The sequence below is a fragment of the Pagrus pagrus genome (assembly GCF_965226575.1).
Source record: "Pagrus pagrus genome assembly, chromosome: 16".
Classification (NCBI taxonomy): Eukaryota; Metazoa; Chordata; class Actinopteri; order Spariformes; family Sparidae; genus Pagrus; species Pagrus pagrus.
This window is the reverse complement of record NC_140200.1, coordinates 4,562,533-4,585,123: the sequence shown is the minus strand read 5'-3', so window position 1 is coordinate 4,585,123 and position 22,591 is coordinate 4,562,533. Positions and strand designations below refer to the sequence as shown.

The 22,591-nt window shown below is 43.0% G+C and overlaps 1 protein-coding gene across 2 annotated transcripts; it reads left to right on the top strand.

The window, feature by feature from the left end:
• The first annotated feature begins 2,659 nt into the window (after positions 1-2,659).
• Positions 2,660-22,578, top strand: mfsd2b (MFSD2 lysolipid transporter B, sphingolipid). Of its 2 annotated transcripts, none has more exons than XM_084377268.1 (15): positions 2,660-2,812; positions 3,313-3,671; positions 8,438-8,563; positions 8,688-8,812; positions 12,530-12,653; positions 14,271-14,349; positions 14,514-14,695; positions 15,971-16,061; positions 17,353-17,474; positions 17,997-18,080; positions 18,418-18,501; positions 18,693-18,802; positions 20,524-20,667; positions 20,901-21,077; positions 21,974-22,578. In XM_084377268.1, the coding sequence occupies exons 2-15, from the start codon at positions 3,330-3,332 to the stop codon at positions 22,020-22,022; spliced, it is 1,839 nt and encodes a 612-aa protein (XP_084233394.1). In that variant the 5' UTR covers positions 2,660-2,812; positions 3,313-3,329; the 3' UTR covers positions 22,023-22,578. The 2 variants fall into 2 exon arrangements, with proteins under 2 accessions (XP_084233394.1, XP_084233393.1); XM_084377267.1 differs by having other exon boundaries at positions 15,971-16,076.
• Positions 22,579-22,591: the final 13 nt, after the last annotated feature.

Genomic DNA, 22,591 nt, shown 5'->3' with positions numbered 1-22,591 from the left:
GGGAAGAAGGCGAACACCATTATCCATCTTCAATATTTAAAGCAATGGGAGGGAGGGGTGTGCGGAAGAGGGGAGGCTATGTATTTGCTCGTGGCTGAAGGAAGAAGAGATGACAGCCTCAGGCTGGTCAAGGTCAGGGGAGCAGCAGAAATGTCTTCAATCCTCTCTAAAGAATAACCTTTCTTAGAGGCCGTGTTGCACATTTTGGGAGTTTTACCTGAATGTGCAGGCTGATATGCACCACTTGGTTGGCAGCCAGAGGGGGTCTGGCTAAAGAGTAAAAGAGAGCACATTTCCTTTGTGCTACATATTTAATAAGGCTAAGCATGCAGGGAATTACTTTCCCTTTAACTCCCACATTTCCTTTCAGAATGACCCTTTTACTCTCGCAGCAGCCAGCCTTTCATTTTGCACATTCCTCTTCACGCATTATCGGAAACATACCCATTCTAATGCGGGTCATATGCCTGACTCTTCTGCAGTGGTTTCCTTTTTTATTGACAGTAATGTGGTTTTGGTAGAGGGGTTTGCATGCTTGGAATTTATGGAGAGGTTCGGGTTCATCAACTAAGGTCTCCATGACATGTTTGTTGTCATGCTCTGAGGAGAGGCTTACTGTGGAGGGTAAACATCTTGAACTGAAGGAGCTGCTTATGAAAGTAAGATGTGAGTAAAAAGGAAAGGCACTCAATATGTCTGAAACCCAATGCTGGATAAGGGCCGATAAAAATAACATTATAATTACATGTAGGACTGTATCTCAGAACCAACCATGCAGACATTTTACTATTTATATATGCTAACTTACCATACTTACCATTTGTAAAGTGCACAATAACAAATTAGACTGACTTGGAATGAATTATGAGGTTTCATTTGAAGGACAGTCCATCGATTTTACACATCAGGCTCAGTTTCAGTGCCTGCTTATCAGATGTAGGCGATAACGTCTTCTGTGGCTCTGGATGAATCTTCTGAAAGTTTGAAAAAATACCTCAGACTGGGCTACAAAGTGAAGGTTCGTACAAAAAGCCCGCATATGGTCTAGTATATTCAAGAAATCTTTTGATTTAGCAGCTTGGTGATATAGGGAGTGCTTGCAAGGTTAGTCGGTAAACTACTGTAGCTGGCTAGCTGACCTTTAACAAGCTTTATAGCCAGGAAATGCTAACACTAGCTCCCTATCGACCCATACTTGTACATTTTCCTAGTTCTGAGGATTGCACACATTTAATTTAATAAAGATTTCATTGAAGAACAACAAAAAACTAGCTTGGTTGCTAACAGGACAGTAGTACCATCAAGTCTTTGAGCAGAAGTTTATAGAGGAGGTTAAAATAAAATAAGGCCAGCACTGTCGAGATGTGTTACTGTTGGTTTACAGTTCTAATTTCTGGACTAGAGTTCACCAAAGTTGTGAAAAAAAGGGAATGTAACGTCAGAAAGTCGTACGGGGAGTGTTTGCAATTAGGAATACGTTTCCCAATTAGCATACACTCCCCATACCACGTTTTCCTACGTAACTTCTATTCCGCGCGCTGTCTGCAAGACAAATGTGTGCTATCTGGGCTGTAACGGACTTATTTTGCTGCAAAATTGAATTGCTTTTTCATTGTGTGTGTGTGAGACCAGGCTTCAATGAAAAACACCTTCCTGTTGCATTATGGGAAATGTAGGCTCCGGTGTTTTGCGGTTCTAAAAAGTCGGGATATCTTGGCCTGTGCTGCTTCAATTTCAACCGTTCCTTTTTAAATCTGTTGTCTTGTGAGTCCCTCATCTTTAAGAAAGTGCGATAATAAATCACTGGAGTGCCCCTTTAAATCAGCCCAGGGCGCACACATATTTGTAAAATCACATGACAAACTTGTCAAACAAAAAGTAGGCTACCATTGAGTACAACAATGTCAAAACTATGCTGCAATGGTACTGAGGTGTAGCTAGACCATAATGATGATGATGATGATGATGATGATGCAGTGTGGGAAATATGTGATTGTTGAGCTCTTGTCACGCAAACCATCATTTCCTCCACCTCGTTCCACAGAAGCTCGCAGGTAATTTACTGGAATCGAAATGAAACCAAACTGCATTCAAGACATTCCTGACCGGCACCACACCGCTTCCTGAGAATGACACTCACCTGCATGATGCGGGCTAATGGGTGCAGGGAGCACAAGCATGCACTAATGACATGTTTATGCGAGGTAGGTCACTTTTTGTAAACACGCTTGTCACGAAGCATGGATGATTTATACAGCCTAGTGCATGTGACACCAAACACAATGGCTTAACACTTGTGCCAAGAAAGGATGCCAATCTTATCTGGGGCCTGTCGAGTGTGGATCATGATAAGATTGTTGTCATTATTAACACAAACACACAATATAAGCTTTATAATTACAGCAACAACAGTGTTTTTGCCGAAAGCCCTCATTGTTGTGCGCTCCCATCCTAAACACACACACAGTCCTGGTGTCAAACCATCGCCTGCCATAATCTCCTCACAGATGCGCACACGCACACGCGCGCGCGCGCGCGCGCACACACACACACACACACACACACACACACACAAGCCAAACCGCGTGTCATGCACCGCCGCGGCCGCCGCGGGGCGCAGCTCCGTCACTGCAGGCTGAAAACAAGTGAGAGTGGAGACGCGCAGACCATCTCCATCCTCCGCAGTCTCCTTCTCATCCTGGCCGTCTGACTGACTGACTGACCGACTGGCTGACTGGCAGATCACCGCGCAGACCGAACTAACTAACTCACTGCAGCGCTGACAGCACTGCTGCTTTTCCACCAACACGGGGTAAGATTGAAATTGTGTTTTCTCCTTCAATTTGTTGTTTAAGGTTCCTATCAGGTGTGCAGAGCGCCTGATTATGGATGCACTTACAGTAATAGTAAGATGAGAGCAAGGCAGCAGCGCACTCCTGCACGGGACATCGTCGCATTTTGCGCCCCGGTTGGCTCTGTTGTCCCAGCTGTGCCAGCTGTCAGACACAGCACATGATGAAAACACTGAATGACATTTTACTTAAAGTGGGATATGCATTTGAAAAGGGAGGTTAAGGTGGAGTGTGAGCATATGTGTGTGTTGTGTATCCATCTGTATCCATCTATGCTCTTGTGCATTGTCCCATCTATGTGCAGTCTCTGAGTTGAAATATGTGTGTGCATTCTTGTTCTTGTATGTTGCAGTACATGCTTTTCATTGAGAGTGTGTGTATTTTTGTGTGTGTGTTTTTGTATATGTGTGTGTGGCACCGCCTGTCTGACTTTGCCCTTCCCTTCCTGGCCTCATTCCAGAGCACAACAGCATGTGAATGGCGGCAGAAAGCGGCAGAGTTGTCACAGAGGAGCAGGAGGAGCTCCCAGCCTCCGGAGCTGTCACTCACGTGCACCACACACACACCCGGAGTCAGAGCCACATCCAGTTTCAGCCTCTGACACACACCACCCAGTGGCAGGCTCCTCGCACACTCGCTCACACGAGGAGTCACAGTCACACTCACTTCAACACACCCGCGCACACACAGTCGCAGAAGTACGGCTGCCGCCTCACACACAGCCTCTCAGCCATGGCCAAGGGAGAGAGGGGAGCTCAGGGCCCTGCAGGGAAGCTCATCAAGCCCACCGAACCGCTCTTCCCCAAAACACCTCAGCAGGTAAGATCACCTGTTTTTGTTGCTTCTTTTCTATCACTTGTAACCGTTAGGAGTCTAAATCACAATGTTGTGATCCATCTTGGGACCCCTAAATCTGAGTGAAACTCTCAGCCTCATCTGGTGTGTTTGCAGCTCAGCTCAGAGCTGTGAGTGAGTTCACATGATTGGATGAAGAGGAGGAAAAAAGATGGAAAGTGTGATCTCTTTAGTGGCTTATCTGTTTCTGATTAATCAGCGGCATTGTTTTCCTGTGAACTAGTAATCCTCCAGATAGCAGATAACGCCTGGAAGTTGATTGTTTTCATTGGAGAAAGGTTGTTTCCATTGATGGGATGAACCGCTCCATGATTGCTTTCTTTTGTCTGATATCACCGGACTTTGGTGATGAAGACCGTTGTCATCACAGCCATAATAGGAAGCAAGACAGTGGATGGAGAGTAGGAAAGGATGGCGTACTCAGGTTTTGCAAAGATCCTTTGTGTTTTATCTTGTTATTTAGCATTATGAGAACTACATGGGTGAAGGTGATAAGCCTTTGTAGTAAGCAAGCCGAAATGAAAGACAGAGAACCAAGTACTTACGAGGAGTATTGTCTCTCTATTGAGGTAGATACCATTTTATGCAGACACTGTTTCAGATACTGACATATTGAATACCTTTGCAGTTAGTCACTCATTTTTGTTTTGTTACAATGGCTCAAGGTGCCAATGAAACAACGTTACATCACCGATCTAACCAGTTTTCCAACTGTCTCCTCTCTGCCAAACGTCCGTCTAATGTGCAGTTTCTGTTGTTTAATGTGACTCAAATGACTTGGACTTGACACCTGAGAATGAGTTGTTACTACAGATATATCATTGTTAGTTTCCCAGAAGAAGGCAGAATGTTATGAATGTAAACACTAAATGTGATTTAAAACCAAATTAGTTAATGCGCTGAACCTGAGGAAACCTTAGATTCTCACTTCTACTTATAGCTGTTTAGACACTTACAGTCAAATTTGTTTTGTTTTTACATTTTTGTTGCGTTTCCATTCACGTTTTTTATGTTCATTTTAAATGTACGCATAAAACATGTTCCCAAAAGAACTTTACGCTGAGCTGAAAAGGGAAAGGTTGGTGTATCAATAAAAACAAAATGCAACAACGTGCGATGGAAACTCAAATGTATTAATGATCCACTACTTGGCCGAAAACTAAAAAAGACCCTGATCAAAGTGCAAATGGAAACTTAGTGAATTAAGTGAATTAAATACATAGATCATGTGACCTAAACGTCCACTGAAGAGATAAAAACACTGTTTTTGTTCATCTCAATGTGCCTACCTTCAAATATTCCCGCAATAGTGGATGCAAATACCCATTAATATGCATTTTTACTTTACTATATACGTTATGTTTCCATTGTGCATGTTTTCTTGAGACTACAGAAAATAAATCTCATGTGAGTTTTAATCCCCAAAACAATGTACGCCAGGAGGACTCCTGATGTGTTATTTATGTTCCTTTAAGTTTAACTAGAAAACTAGAAATTTTAAGTTGACTTAACTTTAAATTGATAAAACTCATGCTTACATTATATTTACATTTAAAAAGATTAATGTAAGTCCACTACATTTGGTTATAGGTATGATCAAGTCAAATAAGGGTGCCTTAGTGGGGCATAATAGATGAAAGCGGTTTCTCCCTTTGTGAGTGAGAACACATGTAGGTCAGTGTCAATAAAAGTCCACACGAAGAGCCACACCAATCCATCACAAAAGTACATAGCTGTCACTCTTCCACTAATCCATCTGCAGATTTCTGGACTGATTCCCTGCGAGTTTAACCTGCTTCACCGGAGTTGACGATTTAAAGGCCCCATGACAACACTGACATGATCGACCTTTCATACTCATAATCCATAATCTGAGACGACGACAAAAGCTTCTGTTTTCAACTCTGTAACTAGACCCTGTGACCCTGATACCCAGAACTGTCAGAAAATCCTTCAGCGAATAAACATTCAAACTGCCTTTTGAATCCATTTCAGCAGCAGCTTAACATTTAACATGCAAACATTCAGTATTTTATTTGGAGAATATAGCTTAGCTGGCGTGAGATGTTTCTCCCCCCATCCTCCTTTCTTTGCACTAGAATTATCCTCCATCCTGATTTAACTCACTCGCGGTGCAGTTCAGGCCTTTTAAATTGTTTTCCCTCTAACGGTTAAGGATTCATTAACTCCCACAGATTAGTCTTATCTGTCCTCGTCCCTCGTTTGTCTGAACTTTGCAGATGCTCCCTTTACTCCGAGCTACTTTTCTGTATACACGTGGGAGTCTGAATCGGTGCTGTTTGTGCATCCAGACAACAGTAGACGGGATATCCTGTTTATCCTCTTTGATGATAAGAAACTCAGTAATGAAGGATTGAGTTTGGAGGGAAAGAATAAGAGAGGGAGGGAGAGAGAGGAGTGCTGCGAGTATTTTTGCACATCATCAGTTAAGCAGCATTCTCTCCAGGCACCAAAGAGTTTAATTTTTCTCTCCAATTAGGGGTAATTGCAGTGAGAGTGGAAGAAGAGAGAGTTTTGAAGTTGGAACCGCCGCGCAGCCTTTACTTACCTCTGACCCGCTTGTCTTGCGATTGAATAATTACACCCCTCCCTCCCGGTAATTGTCGTTCTCGAAGCCCTCCGTGTTTTGATGGGGCGAAAAACGGAGGAAGAGAAAACGTGAGTCGGATAATAACAGTGTGTCGGTCGTGGCTGTGGTTCCTTTGGTGATTTCCTTCTTTCATAAAGCTCTGAGGGGAGCAGCTGTGGGCCAAGCCTGGGCCACTGGATGTGGAGTGACAGCGTTTTGTGTGTGTGTATGTGTGTGTGTGTATGTCTGAATCCAAAGGTTATACAGAAGGGAGGAACAGGCAAAGGTTGATCCGTGTGCACAGCCTCGGAGACAGTCGTAAATATCGGGCTCCCTAGACTGTGGTGTCTCGTCTTATTCATGTGTGAAGATGAAAGTTTGCCCTTCCTGCACACACACACACACACACACACAAACACACACACACGTGCCCGATGGTTACAGCAGAGTAAAGATGACTCGGTGGGTTCCTCAGGCTCCACCGTGTGCCTCAGTGTCTGCACAGATAAACCACAACCCAAATAGCTGGTAGGGTCTCCTTCTGATCCCCTATTTTACACCCACACTTGCACATATTTAAACCATGAACATCTTTCTTGTGTGCAGAAGCAACTTGTCATTTAGGGAGACGGAGTTACAGGAAGATTGATGATTTAAGCCGTTAGTTGCAGGAGATGACTTATGCGTTTGTAAGGGAGTGAAACTCTTACGCATCTTCTGCTTACGTCACAGCAAATGCAGTGCTATGTAGTGACAACTATACCTTTCTTTAAATTCAACTGAATCACTCAATCGGCACGACACGTAGATGAGGGAGGAATGTTATTTTAGGAGGGCCTGAAATAGAAAAGATTGAGACAATGAATGACTACAGGATTCACTATTTATGAGTCATAAATCTGTCCTCATGGCCTAATTTATTAGAGAGCGGCACACCTTGCTTCTCGTTGGAGTGTCTGGGAAGCAGTCTTATAAAGCTGAGGCAGGAATGTGCACAGGCCCTTGATAAATAGATTGCCCTAAGATAAACAGCTGCAGTTGTTCATGGGAAGAAACTAAAATGTAAAAAGGAAGTTTAGTTAGTTGGATTTTGGACTTGTCAACGCAGTTACACGGAGTCTATTGGTTGTCTTTAGTGGTGATTGATGTAACATAGAGTGAAGTTACAGTTTATCATGTGAAGATTGACTCATTCATGCTCATTGGTTAACAAAATGATACATTCTTTATATAAACTCCTGATCTCCTGTTCCAGGATGTTGACTTTAACCGTAGTTAAAGTTTATTCTTTGACAAATTATGTCTGTTGGTCATATTCTTAAATGTGTGAAAACATTTGTGGGTATGTGACTCAAATTGTTGTTAAAAGTACCCAAAAGTCCCACTTTGGTACTGAGTGTGTTACAGTATTACTTTGGTAAAAGTCCCATACGGATAGTACTTGAGTAAACGTCTTAAGTATCAAAAGTACAAGTAAAAGTAAAAAAAACAAAAACAAACATATATTTTCATGTATGTATATACTGTACAGCATTTTTCTGATGATCAGAGTCAGTTTTTGTTTTTAATAAGTAAAATAAAAATAAAATAGGTTAATTTAAAATTGGGCTGTTTTGGCTCTGATGCAGTAAGTACTGTATTTTCCGTAAGAACAAGCATGTCAAAACTGTAGGCTACTTAAAGGAGCACTATGTTGTTTGGTCCCCAGAACACTGTTTGCAGCAAGAAAGGTGGCAGGGTCCGCCAAATATAAACAGAGTAAAACAGTATGGAAGTGTGTTGTCCTCTAAGTTCAGTTTGTTTATTCAGTCATGAAAACAAACACGTTTTTATTTAGTTTGTTTAAGCATAAAAAAACTGTCACTTAAGATCTTACATAGTGCACCTTTAAGTGCAGTATTTGAGTATACACAACCATTTTGGAAGTGATTACCTCATGGTTATTTCAAACTTCAACAATAAGCAGTGACATTGTGTGTTTTGTGTCAGCAGTGCCTTCATTTCCCATTTGAAATGAGAGTCTTCATCAGATTGCTTGCAGTAGAGAAAAGTTAATTTGCTCATTAGCAGCCTGACCTTCAAGGTCATCATTATCTTATTAAGTTTTTTTTTCCCTCCCTTGTCACCTCTGTCTTCACAGACCGAGCTGGGCCACAAGTTGACGTTATGCAGCAAGCTGTGTTTCGCCATCGGCGGAGCACCCAAGGAGGTGGCTGCCAGCGCCACGGCCTTCTTCCTGCAGATCTACCTGCTCGACATCGCTCAGGTAATGTGTTTAATGACGAAGATAATGAGAATTGTCTGCGGCTCCTATAAATGAATGAACAAGTTGGTAAGATTTGTGCCAGCATGTGTTTTTAACTCCAGTCTGTCCTTGCTCTGCTCCGCAGATCAACGCCTTCCAGGCCTCCATGGTGCTGTTCATCGGTAAAGCCTGGGGTGCAGTGACCGACCCGGTTGTTGGTTTCTTCATTACAAAGAGCAGATGGACCAAGATTGGCAGACTCATGCCCTGGTGAGCTCCAGAACCCCAGAACTTCTCCATCATTGTTATTTCTCTTACCCACTCCTTTATTTGTGCCATTTTTTAAATTCCTTTACCTTTTATTCCCACATTGTTCCATTTACGTTTTTTCATTGGCAAAAGTAGGGACAAAACATCAGATTGCACACAGATATTGACAAGACAGTATTTTAGTGAAGGACTATTATAGCCTTGAAGACAATTCACTAATAAGCAGATTCATTTAACATCAGATTAAGTCAGAATTAGCATTGTTCGAATATAGTGTAGCCTTTAAGACCGGACATTTAATCAGAATACTGGACAATATTTAGTCTCATATTCTGATTTTGGCATGTTGCTCTCTCTACTCTAAGTTATCCAACAATCCAGTGAAAATGGGAAACATGTTGTTTATCTAAGCTGCTAAAGTCGAGTGAAATGACCCCCTCTCCGTAGTTAACAACCGCTAAAGTGCTGCTGTTGACGGACAGATACTCTTGCGTAAAGGGCTGTAATTTGTCGACAGATTATGAAACTTGTTTTGGTTTGCTCCCACTCTCTCAGACATAATTATGGCCGCCTCATCACGCTAATGTTTGTGCAAAATCTAAGCAACAACAAGCCGTGCGCTCCACTTTTCCGACAGTTTTGAAATTATTCCTGGGGCCCGAGCCTCTCACCTGAGGATTGAGCTGAATGAGCAGGCAGCGAGCTTTAATTACACCGATCCCGACGCTCCCTCTTGATGAGCCTCGCACAGCGTGTGCTTCGAGGGCGTGGGCTGGGTTTGTTGCCTTTTGATGCCAGACAACAACAGAGAAGGAAGTTCATCTGCATTCTTTTATTAATCATATGCCACGGTGCTGCCCGTTGACATATTATTTAATTTATGTAACAACTCCTTTGGCCATCATCCAGCTTTCTTTGTCGGCAAGAGGTTGCTCGGTACGATTTGACTTTGTGGCTCTTTAATTGTGGATTACACAAAGTTAATGCCACCGTTTCCTTAAGTCGCCATTTTCAAAGATGATTTCATAAGCGGATATGCGTGTGTGTGCGGTATGTGTCTTTTGAACACACTAGCGTGACACTTACTATAATTACACATGCAGGTTTTAATGCCTACTGCATTATAAACCATAGATTACACACAAGCTGACAGAGCTGGAGGGGGACCAAGTCCACTGTGGCCAGCCAGCCGCGCTCAATACCAGACAGATGCTGATGGCTGTTAAATCAGCTTTGATTACCCCGGGGAAGCTGTAGGTGTGTGTGTGTGTGTGTGTGTGATGCTCTTACCCCTGTGTATGTGTCCGTGGGAACACTTAGTGTGGTATATATGCGTGGGTTTTGTAAATGTGTGTTCATCACCATTTGTGATGAGATCGCAAGACACTCCCTCAGTTTCGGCCCTGTTTGGAAAGTCCCCCCACTGTCGAGCAGGAAGCGTTTTACCCCCACCCTACCCCCCACCCCACTGGCTGTCACATCCACAGCCAGACGTGAAGTGATTTGTATCTTTGCTATGAGGATGAGGTCATTTGGCCCAAAACGCCCACATGGGTGCTGCCCTGTTTATTATTTTTTAGATTGTAGTGATGCATGATCCCTCTGACAAGATGAACCTTGAGAAATATTTTTTTTTCCCTGAAAGACTGACTGATGGTCTATCAGTGGTGGAAGAGGTTCTCATTTAGTAGCATCATTCAGTAGGCTATATTGCATTATCAGATTGCTGATAAGTGCATCATTACATAAATAGCATTTTAATATTAAAGCTGGCGTAGTTTGGTCTCGTGGTTCCCAAACGAGGGGTCAGGCCCCCTCTGAAGGATCACAAGATAAATCTGGGGGGTCCTGAGATGATTAATGGGGTAAGAAATAAGAAACGTTATGCTGTACGAGTATGGTTCAGAGAAGAAGTCACTTTGTGTAATGACCAACCACTTGTAGACATCTGAGACCTGATGTGACTCAAGTCATTTGGTCCAAGTCCCAAGTCACTCGTTCTTGGGCAATTCAAGTTTAGAATGACAATGATTTGAATTTGTATCATAATTGTTAATATTTAGTGAAACATTTTTTATTAAACAAATAACTCTATAAAAGCTTATTTATTTCATCATTTTCTCTCAATCAAGAAAATATCCCCCCATCACTCCTAAACAGTGAAATACTGGCAGCCATACTTAAAAACCTTAAAACACTAAACTGAACACAGACAAGTCATTCGAGTCATCACGTCTCAAGTCAAGTCAAGTCACGAGTCATTTGTTTTCTGTCAAGTTGCAAGTCCTCAACACAGTGACTCGAGTCCTCTTCAATGTTTACGAGATCATCATATGTTAACAGCTGTGGAGCATGAGGTGTACTAACAAAGTACTGCATTTCCCTCTGAAAAGTAATGGAGTATAGGGTATAAAGTAACAGTACTCAAGTATCAAAATTTCACTTAGTACTTGAGTAAATGCACTTAGATACGTTCTACCTCTGCTATATATGAACACTGCTAAGCCCATAATCAACCAAGAAAGCACACTCTCACCCATCAGACCCCTTCTAAATCCCCTCTGCTCCGCCGCTCGTCATCTAATTAACATGCCGCGAGTGTCCCGAACAAGTCGGAGAGGAGAGAAAAGTACGTGCCAGCCTCCTATCAACCTGCTCCGGCTTAATTAAGACTGTGCAAATTACTGGGACAGGTGTGGATGCGTATTCATGCGTGCCTGATGTGTGAGAAAATATGCGAGTGTGTTTGCACACGAGCCTTTGTTGCCTCTCCCTGAGCACAGTCATCTTGCAGGAACATTCTAACTGTCCCATTCACCGACCGCCGGGGCCCTTTCATCGCCCCCATGACCAAGCGGTCAATACTGCAGCACCAGCGTTGTCAGCCGCCTTTGTTAAAGCAAACAATCAGGAGGAGAGTGAGGTGGAGCGGGCTGGACGATGCTAGAAATGACCATTCCCGGCCTCTCTCTATCTCTTTCTCCCACTTTCTCTTGTTTATATTTCCCCAGTGTAGAGCAGGCCAGAGGTCAGAGCGCCTGCGGGTTTTGTCACAGTCACCAAAATTCCCCTTTGGTCCCTTTTTCTACCTGCAGACGTGCTGCTGTTACAGCTGCTCCAGGCTCCAGCAGCATGACAAACAAACTCCACTTGCTCCTCAGAGAAAAGCAGGGTGGAGGACATGTGGATGAATCATAGTGTTGATCATCCATAATCTGGCCCTTATTCTGAAACGCACAGCTGTTCACTTTAGCCATAATGACACGTACCAGTTGTTTACTTATGCATTATACATAGCCCGCACACTGTATCACTCCAAGTTCTGAGAAAAGCACAACGCAGCAGAATTCCTTCATGCTGCGTTTGCTTGAGTGTGTGTTGCATATTCATGTGTTTGTGTGAGTGTGTGTGCAGATCTTTAAATGCTAGGTTTGATATACTGTGGTATTTCCCCGCTCGCCCGTCCCTCCTAGGACAGATTCCTATCATACTTAGCAACAACATAATCATTTAGCAGTCAGCACGGCTCACTGTAATCTGCCAGAAATATGGCCTGATTTTAACACCGCACTGCTATGAAAATTACATAACACCCAACCCGCTGTCGAACCTGCTCTGACAGCTTATGATGGCTGCCTGGAGATAGCTCAGAACCAGGGTGTAAACATGATATTTCATCTTTTTGGCTCTCACCCGACATGTGTCCGTGTTCTCTAGGATGGTGGGTTGCACTCCGTTCCTGGTGGTCTCCTACTTCTACCTCTGGTTTGTTCCTCCTTTCATCAGCGGGAGATTCATCTGGTACCTAGGCTTCTACTGCCTCTACCAAACCCTCATCACTGTAAGTACTCTTTTCCGAAGTGCATTTGATGTTTTAAGAAATCTAAAATGTCGACGCGCGCCTCAGGCGACCCAGCGGGAGACTTCACACGCAGTACAAGAGAGACGTCAAGTGGGAAAGAGGAGATAAAAGCTCTGATTGATGCAGATGACATGTTGCGTAACATATAGATGGAAAATGCAGCAAAACATCGCAAAAGAACAAAGTTCTAAGTGGAGATGATCACAGTCGTCTCACGCCAGACTCCGACAGCCTGGAGTAGGATTTACACTTTGATTTGCGACGTGCAGCAGATTAGAGCCCAGAGCTCTTCGATACCTCGCCTCAAAGGGGAAGTAAACTTATTTAGGTTGCCTTTTGTTATTATGGTCCAGACCATTCATCTCTCTCCCTCGCCGCTCTGCTCTGGGGTAACCCATATAACATGTGCTACAGAGCGCGTAGACCGCTGCGGCCACTCTGCGGCGAGCTGTAATGGCATGTCATTCTAACTACTTGATAAGTATACGGTCCGTCCTGCCAGGAACCTCTCGCTGGGTAAATGCTGGTTACCACTTTTAGCCTTCCTTCATTGTCTCTGGACGTGTGTTTGTGTGAAGTGAGCTGGGAACGGCCAGCTGTTACCATTCAGAGGGTCACAGTCTGTAAACAGAGGTTAGGATGCAGTATGTCATCTGTTTATGTAATCAACTAATAGTGGGTTTCTATGGGATTTATCAGCTCTCACTCTCATCTATAGTGCACCGCTAAGCAGGTTCAATTTCTATAAATGTTTGCATCCAGCCCCGTAATTGACATGCTGTATGGAACCAGTGGCTGAAAAAAATCCCTTCACGGCCACGTTTATTTTCGTCGCGGCTGTGCACGCTCGCTTGGCCACAGTGCTGACTGGGCCCTTGTGTAAATTACAAAGTGAAGCAGGTCCTCGGTTTGCTCGCCTATTCTCTGGGAGAGGTGGTGAGGAAGGAGAAAACAGGGAGCTGAGGTTGGAAAGTGCAGAGACTGCTTTTGGTATATATATATATATATATGTACAGTGTTGCATTTTCACGGGAACGTGTACGTAGATAAAAGACATCTAAAGATATCTTGGGTGTTCCCATTTGATTGTGGGTCAGATGTTGTATGCTGACAATACTCAACAATAGTTGAAAGCCATGCAAGTGGCTCTGTGAGCCCGTACAAGGTCCAGTGTGGAGGATTTAGTAGCATTTAGCAGTGAGGTTGCTGTTTGCATCCCCACTGATCACCCCCTCAAAATGTGTAAGGCCTTCTCTAGAGCCGGTGTTTGGTTTGTCCGTTCAGGGCTGCTGTAGAAACATGGTAGTGCAACATGGTGGACAGCCAAGGATAGATAGCAAAGAGCAGCAGATGTCGGTTACTCTTACGCTCTCCACCTATGTTTTTCGGAGCGACCCTCGAAATCTGTCTATATTCTACAAATTACACTTTTGCATCATGTGGGAATCATGTTTGTACAAAATTTCATGGCAGTCTAACAGTCGAAGCACAGCTAAGAAAAAACTCAAAATCATTATCTTTCTCCACCTTATGAGACTTTTGTTTGCTGCTGCCATGTCAGACTTGCCCTGACTGTATCTTTCTGCTTCATTGCAGTGCTTCCACGTGCCTTATTCTGCTCTCACCATGTTCCTGAGCACGGACCAGAGGGAGAGAGACTCAGCCACTGCCTACAGTAAGGTCTTTTAATGTGCAAAAAGCAGAAATTGATGCCCCGCAAAGCTGAATCCATCTTTTTTTCTTCAGATTTCAGTTCTTTGCAACAGTATTAATTAAGAATGTGTGAATGACTTTGTAGCATTGGAACTGATAGCTGGATCCTTCTTCGTGTGATTCCAGGAATGACTATGGAGGTGCTGGGGACACTTGTTGGCGCCGCCATCCAGGGCCAGATCGTGGCCAGCGCTCACACTCTGAAGCACTGCCCGCCTCACAACATGACTGCCGGTTACCTTGGCAACAGCAGCGGGGCAGAGATCGTCAAGAGCCTGGTGCGCTCCCAGGAATACCTGTCACACTCGGTAAGTGTCACCGAGCCAAAACCAGGAGCCCAGGTGTGCTCAAAGTAGGCCGCAGAGTTGGTTCGAAAATAACTTGGACTGTCATCAGCGTTCTCGATGAACTTTGGAGCCGCGGTGTGTGCACAGGGCGGTTGACTTTTGCTAAATATCCGAGGGCTGAAAAAAGCAGCGCTGAATGAAAAGGAGGATTGTTCGAAATTGGGTCCATATTTACAGACTGTCTGCATGTTCTGACATCCAAAATGGCTTCGTGTTTTAACCCATGGGATTGAAAGGAGACGCCACTGTTTGATATCTGAACCCGACATCCTGAGCCTGCTCCCCTCTCACGACCACAAAGAGGGGGTTCCTCCCTCACATCAGGCTCCAAACTGTGGCCCCCACATTGAGGGGGTCTCAACAGTCTGTAAGTCATTAGGACCTATTTATATCTCACCCAGACCATTTGAAGGCACCCCAGATTCAATGTGCTGGAAATATTAGTCTTTTACTTCAAGGTGGCTGCAGCTTAGCTTCAAGTCAGAGGGAAAGAAACACGATAGGAGACATTCACATCAACATTTTAGTTTGCTGAGCCGTGAATAAACGCAACTGCTGCCGTGAATCCATCATGGGACTTTTTGTGAAGATGAAACAAGCCAGAGTGCAAAATGTCCTGCGTTTGGATTTTGGTCGCACCGCAGCTATTTGGGCTTCAAATGGTTCCTTTTCCATTGGATTTTGGGTGAACCCTATCGGGGCAACCCACTCACAGCAGCAAAACCCTCTACAGCCACCCGCTAAATTCCTTTGTGGTCGCTGGTAAGGGTGGCACACCGTCTGGGCAAACCAGGTCTGCCCTCGGAAACAGGGAGTGTTTGATGTGCATAAATAATAATGGGCCGCTGGGCTGAACCGCATGGAAAAATAGCAAACAAACAGAGGTTGTTTGAGGCAGAGCAGTTCCTGTCGGGGTGCAATATTAAATGGTTAAGGGCTGTATTTTGGGATGCAGATCAACTTGAGGTTTCTTCCTGTTTATGCTTACAGTGAAATGTGCATGGCAGAGTTGAGTACTGTCCACCACTGAGCAAAAACTAACACCCACTGTGAAAAATGTGTTTTGCAAAAGGGACGTATAGCATGTTAAAGTGGAGCACTTAAATTTTTTAGGCGTTTGCGAACATTATGAATTAAAGATTGAGGAATGGCTCAGAATAGACTTGATTGTGCGTGCAGTGTAAGAAGAGATGGACTGATGTAGGCTACTTGTTTGTTCTTTTTTCTCTCTTGCAGAAGGAGGTGTACATGATCGCTGCCGGTGTGATCGGAGGAGTGTTTCTCGTATGCACCGTGGTGATGTTCTTGGGAGTCAAAGAGAGAGAGGGTGAGTTTTTGTCTGGTGAGTCTGAGAACCTTTGCTGATATTGATTGACAACAAATGATTTATCAAAACAATGAACTGATGATTTAAAATGTAAAGCAACACGCGCCATTTTTGAGTAGTTAAGGATGTGTGGAGGGTGTTGATGTCACGTGTATCAAAAGATGACCCAAATGCTGAATTCAGAGGCTGGCGGGGAAGGCACAAGTGTACACAGAAAAAGGGCGGGAAAAAAGACAAAGAGAGGAAGTGGAAATGACACCCATGAGCATATATTTACCAAAATAAAACAGGAAACAACTAAATCACAACCTGAACCAAGACAGTTGAACAATTAACATTGATGTGTCGATATGACTGGAAATCACTGGTCAGGTTCCAAACCCATTTATTTTTGTTCAAAATGCTCTGAACATTTAAAAATAAGGTGCGAAAACGGGATCAGAACCAGGTCAAGCCCCAAAGACTTGCCCCATCAAAACAGTTGTAATGACTTCTGTGGTTCCAGGTTTCAGATGTTTGAAAAAAATAACCTTGACGATGTCATTGTGGTTGTCTCAGATTGGGCTTCATACTAACAATTTTCAGAAAGCCTGCATTACAAACTAGAGGTGTCTTTTTTGACCATTCTTGTAAAAAATATGTCTCTTGGAAGTTGACCAACTTTTTTAAAGGGCAATACTGAAACACTTTTGACACCCTTTGAATCATTTATCAAGCAGTGTGCCAAAATGTGCTTGTCTCAGCCACTTAAATGCGACAGTTTGTTTTGTTTTCCCCCATTTTATAGCAAAATAAATGTCATCATTTTTTGTTTTGGTTTGGGTTAGATTAAACAAGCAACAGTTTTACTACTTTCCAACATTTTATAGGCTTGGTGTAGCAATGAAGGAAATAGCATCCCATTAGTTGCAGCCCTAATTGGCTATTCCACATTTGGGAACACATTTATGGAGTGAAACCAGTTGTGGTTGGGAATGAAATTAATACCCTTTGAGCTAGTGGTCTAAGATGCATACTACATAACTGCAACGTAGCTCTGTTTTGACCATTGCAACCTAGCTATCAGATAAAGTCAAAAAGCCAAAGAAGTCATCTTGAATTTACTTCAACTGAATCCAGTGCAACCTTAGCCTCGGTGTTTTCTGTAGCTGGGTAAGACCTAGGTGTGCATCTACTGCAATGCAGGGGCAGTTCCAGGATCGCCAGTGAGCAAATCCATCGCCTTTCTCTTACTGCATGTTATTCGATACGCTGCATACTCATATTCTTATTCCACGTATTACTGTTTCAGATCCGTACGCCCCAAGGACGGAGAAGCAGATCCCATTCTATCAGGGCTTCATCCTGGTGATGAGACACGGGCCATACCTCACTCTAACGGCTGCATTCCTCTTCATCACTGTCGCCATTCAGGTAAATGCAAATGTATTTATGAAGCACTTCTCAGACATGACACCCAGCGTTACAGTAAACTGAAGCCTGGATCCTGACAGTGCGGAAGAATTGGCTGGCGCTCAATGTTGATTTGATCAATGTAGAAGAGCACTTACTGAAAGCTCGTGGTTTGGAGCATGTTTGAAGTCCCAGGACTCCCGAGAGTGATACCAGCGCTGCAGAGTCTCGCTGTTTGTCTGTCACATGTAGGCCGAGGCCTCAGCTTTGACACCTCGGGTTTAGGCTGTTCGAATTATTGCAGACTTTCCAACTTTTTGCATCGGCTCTATCACTGTGTATTTTCGCCCCTCTCATCTCAGAGGAGGTGTCAGTTGTCATCCGTGTGAGGCCGGAGTGGGAATAAATCACTGCGAAACACCGTCAGCAGCTTCTCCAGTCACTTCATTTGGCACTCAGCGCAGCAAGCTGAGTGCCGAGCGACAGTGCTGAGTAGACAAGACGAGGCCGACTGTCTGAATGTTTGATCTCTGATTTCTGCAGCTGATACAGAGCAACTTCGTCCTCTTCTGCACTTACGCCGCCGACCTGAGGGATCACTTCCAGAACATTGTGCTGACCATCCTGGTGAGTAATGCTTTCATCACATCCCAAAGATATAGACATGTAGCTGCTCTGTATCATCTCACTTCTGAATCTGCATTCTTAATTTTTTCAAATGCGGCACTATTTTTATCACAGCTCTTTTCCCCTGTGACACCATTAAACCTTTATTTGAACCACAGCAGCCGTTTTAGATGAATTCCAGATTTTTACGTCATGAATTTTTCATTTTCAGAGGACACTTGCCTTATTGCACGTCTTCCCACTTGCATTTTTTAAATTTAATTTCCAGCCGAATCACATTCAAAACATTCTCTTCCCATATGCATCACACATTTTCCCATTGCCCATGTTTACCCAGCTTTCGGCAGTGATAAGCATCCCATTATGGCAGTGGTTTCTGCAGAGGTTTGGGAAGAAGACGGCGGCTTTTTGCGGTATCACAGTGAGTATACTGTTTTTATTTTGGTTTGCCAGAGCAGCTTTTAACACACACTGATACGCTTTGATGTTTGTGCCATCTTGTGGGCAAAGTCGGGAATGCAGCATCCCCGTCTGGATAACAGAAGCACACTTGAAAAATGTTGTTTTTTAAGAGTTTTAAGATTTTTTTTATGGCTCTTTCCCTCGATCTAGTGGATCATGCCCTTCACCATGATGCTGGTCTTCATCCCCAACGTTGTGGTGGCCTACGTCGTGGCCGTCTCCTCTGGGCTCAGTGTGGCTGCCTCACTCCTGCTGCCGTGGTAAGACTACAGAGTTTGTCAAATAACACTTCACCCATTCAAGAGGACCATCACATCTTGAGCTTTGTCACTTTTCAGTTGTCACAATTTCCACATATTTACAATAGAAAAGGAGAAAACAAACACAAGCAATGCATAAGAACCAAGTAGGGTTTACACTTCTTGGTCCTTATCCAGATCCAGATATAGCTACCTCATTATTTGCAGGGAAGGTAATTATATCCTCCCCTTTTTCTGGAAACATGTAGGATTTCCACACCACCGAATCATTTATTAAAAATGGTTTAAATCAGGGCTGCTCAAAGTAAGCTTGCCACAAGGTTCACTTTGGCCCACCATTGTGAGTTAAAATGCTCTTTGAATATGAAGGATCTCTAATTATTCTTATTATTTTTTCATAATCAAGTCAGCCAATTGAGGAAACTTTGAATCCTAGTGCTATTTTGCGTCTTAATAATACAATAAGTATTTATATTGAAGACTATTGCAGCCGGTTAAAGATTAAAGATAAAAAAAGAATATTTCTTAAATGTAAAACATTCTCATGATAAGTTATAATTATCAGATGAAAAAGCCAAAATGGAGATAAAAGTCATATTTCGAAGATAAAAAGTTATAATAAAAAGTTTAAATCATGAGCTAAAGTCAAAATTACAAGATAAAAAAATGAATTATAAGATATAAACTCATAATTATGACATTAAAAAAGTCAAAATTGAGCTAAAAGTCATGATTATGAGATCTCTCAATCATAACTTACAATGCAAACTTTTCTTTTTTTTAACAAGTCTAAGTTTTCATCAATTTCTCTTCTTAAACTGGCGGAAAATGGGCTTCCATACGTTTGCTTTTGACTCACGGCCTGCCATTAAGTTTCAGTTTTGGCTCTCCAAGGGAAAAAGTCTGGGCTCCCCTGGTTAACATACTTGAGCTAAGCCTTAAAAGTGGCTGCATCCATTATGAGGTCGCATGAATCAAAAGTTTCTTCTTCTTCTCTGGCGCTTCACTTTCCTCTAGCGGTTCAGAAACAGGCGAGCTAGGTAGACTGGAGTCCTGCTGTATGTCTGTCTGCGCAGCGGTTGTGCTGCTCATGTTAGTTCCCTTTGATTTGATATCAAAGTGGTATTAGTCAAACCACAATAGTGCGCCAAGATGTCGTTAGTGGTGCCAGTGTGTCCGTTCGCTTGGGTCACGTCCCAGTCATGAAAGTGAGGTCATCTTCATGAATTAGAGGCGGCGTCTGCTATAAATCTCCTATACCATCACAGAGCTAATACAACGCCAGAGATAAAGCAGACTTCTTCTGCATGTGCCAGTCGTTTCTATGGCCCGGCCCCGCTCTTCACTCATCTCCTGTCCCCTCCCTCGAACCCCAAATTACAGGGGCCTCCCACGGGGGCCATGTTTAGTTTGGAAGGGGCCAATTGTTTATCCTGTCTGGCACCGCCCGCTGCTCATCATCTAATCGTGTTATTAGCTCTGTAATTTCAGCCCACCGGTTTATCAGAGCGCTATAAGTAGACCTACATCATCAGCTGCTAGCATCTTGAGTGGTTGTATAAGATGATTAAAGTAAGAACATGAGGGAGGTCTTAGGGACACATCAGCTTAAAATTTTGTCATGAGTGACGTTGAGTATTAAAGACAAAGGGCACGTGCTCACAAAATCCGGCAAAAAAAAAAACCCTCTTCAACTCTGCATGTTTGTGTGTGCAATTCAGGTCTATGCTGCCAGATGTGGTGGACGACTTCAGATTGGCCAACCCCTACTCCAAAGGCCATGAAGCCATCTTCTACTCCTTCTACGTGTTTTTCACCAAGTTTGCCGCTGGTATCTCCCTGGGAGTGTCCACCCTGTGTCTGGAGTAAGTCTGCATCACTATCACACATGCACCATTAACTTACACACTCTATAATGTCTCGCGGCTGCACTCAGCGCGCCATGATACCTCGTAAAAATGCATTAACCTCAGATCTGATTTATGGTTCGTCATGTGAGAGGTGTCGAGTTTGCTCTTTTGCAGCCCTGCAGCGTCAGGCTTGATGTCGATCTTCTGTAACCCGTGTTAAAATAAGATGCATGTTTGTGTCTGTGTAGATTTGCAGGGTATGACACCGGCGCCTGCAAGCAGCCCGCTCCTGTAGTGTACACCCTGAAGCTGCTGATTGGTGCCGCCCCGGTGGCCTTCATTGTCACAGGGTTGATGATCCTACTGCTCTATCCCATCAGCGAAGATGTACGGCTCAGGAATAAAGTCTGCCTGGATGAGCTACGGTGAGTGGAAATCATAAATGTGCACCTAAGAAAAACAACCATTAACAATTCCACCAATGTTACACATTTAGTTCAGTTAATTAGCCATGAGGAGTACTGTACCTGAACCCTGATGACATCATCAAGGTTACTTTTTTAACCCCGATGATGTCATGAACGTTATTTTTCCTTTAGAAAATTGACCTGGGTTTGACACTTTAATTTTTTTAACATAAAGAGTGTGTTACGAATCTGTTTCAAAAAAGTTAAAACTTAGAAGGCAGTAAGGGTCAAATAAAAGGCTCAGTTGAGTTGCATTATGGGCATTGTAGGATCCTAGTACATTCCTCCTATTAACTATCTGAACCGTGGGACAAACTGTCCAAAGTCAGCATTAGCCTTTGCCAGAGAGGCTATAAATACTGTTATTTAAAATACTATTTATAAGTGGTGGAAGAAGTTTTCAGATGATTTAGTTACCTAAAGGCAGCATTATGTTAAGATATAACATCACAACTAAAAGTCAAGTATAGCACATCATGATGAGCAAAACATACTCAAAGGACCAACAATTTGTGACAAGTGGTGTTTTAATTAACTAATAAAATAATTAACAATTAGTGCTCCGAGCTCCCAGTCGAGACCACTAGCTGCACGGCTAACTGACTGCTACAGTTAGCAGTAGTTAGCGGTTACTACTTACTGCTACTACTTGCCACTTCTTACATATTGCACCTGTAACTTTGTAGATTATCCCTCATCAGTGTTATTATATTATTGGATCACTATTACTGAAACATTAACATGTAAGAAGCACTTGGTATCGTATTTCGTTAAAGTACTTGAGTAAGTGTACTTAGTTACTTTCCACCACTGCTATTAATGTAACACATTATTGATTTTGCTGTCTCCCACAGGAAACAAAGCATCGGCTCCAGAACGATGGAGGATCTGAGTAACGTGTGATGTCCGGACCTTGAATGAAGTGAACTGTTGAAGCCACGTGTTCCAGCGACGCAGCTGGAAATGTTGTTCATTAGTGTATATTACACTGAGAAAAAAAAGTTAAACTGTTTTAATGTAAACATTTTTGTTTCATTTTCACATGTACTGTACAGTCATCTTGGATATATAGATATATAATAAGACTACCTAATTTATATAAATGAATGTATATCATTATTTGCTGTGTTTAGCTCTACAACGCTGTTATTTATTTATGATATGTGATTACTGAGGGCTGAAGAGATGAAATGAATAAATGTTGTAGAGGCTGTTTTGGTAGATCGTATAATGTGTGTTGTGTTTCTTTGCTGAAGTAAAAAAAATAATCAGTAACGCACAAAGGAGAGCACAACAGTTATGCAAATTTAATATTTAAAGAGCTACCAAAGGATCTATTTTATCGATATACACTTTTTACACTTCTTTGGTCTTCTTTAGAGCTCTGTGTAGCAGTGACAGGAAAGTTTCTGTTGGGTGTTGCCCCCTCCAGTGGTCAGTTGTGTTCATAACATTGCGACTCCAGAAGAAAA

Coding starts and splice junctions, on each gene's coding strand:
- mfsd2b (XM_084377267.1), top strand. CDS start 3,330: ATGGCGGCAGAAAGCGGCAGAGTTGTCACAGAGGAGCAGGAGGAGCTC. Junction 18,081..18,417: donor ACATTGTGCTGACCATCCTG/GTGAGTAATGCT, acceptor ATGTTTACCCAG/CTTTCGGCAGTGATAAGCAT. Junction 18,502..18,692: donor CGGCTTTTTGCGGTATCACA/GTGAGTATACTG, acceptor CCCTCGATCTAG/TGGATCATGCCCTTCACCAT.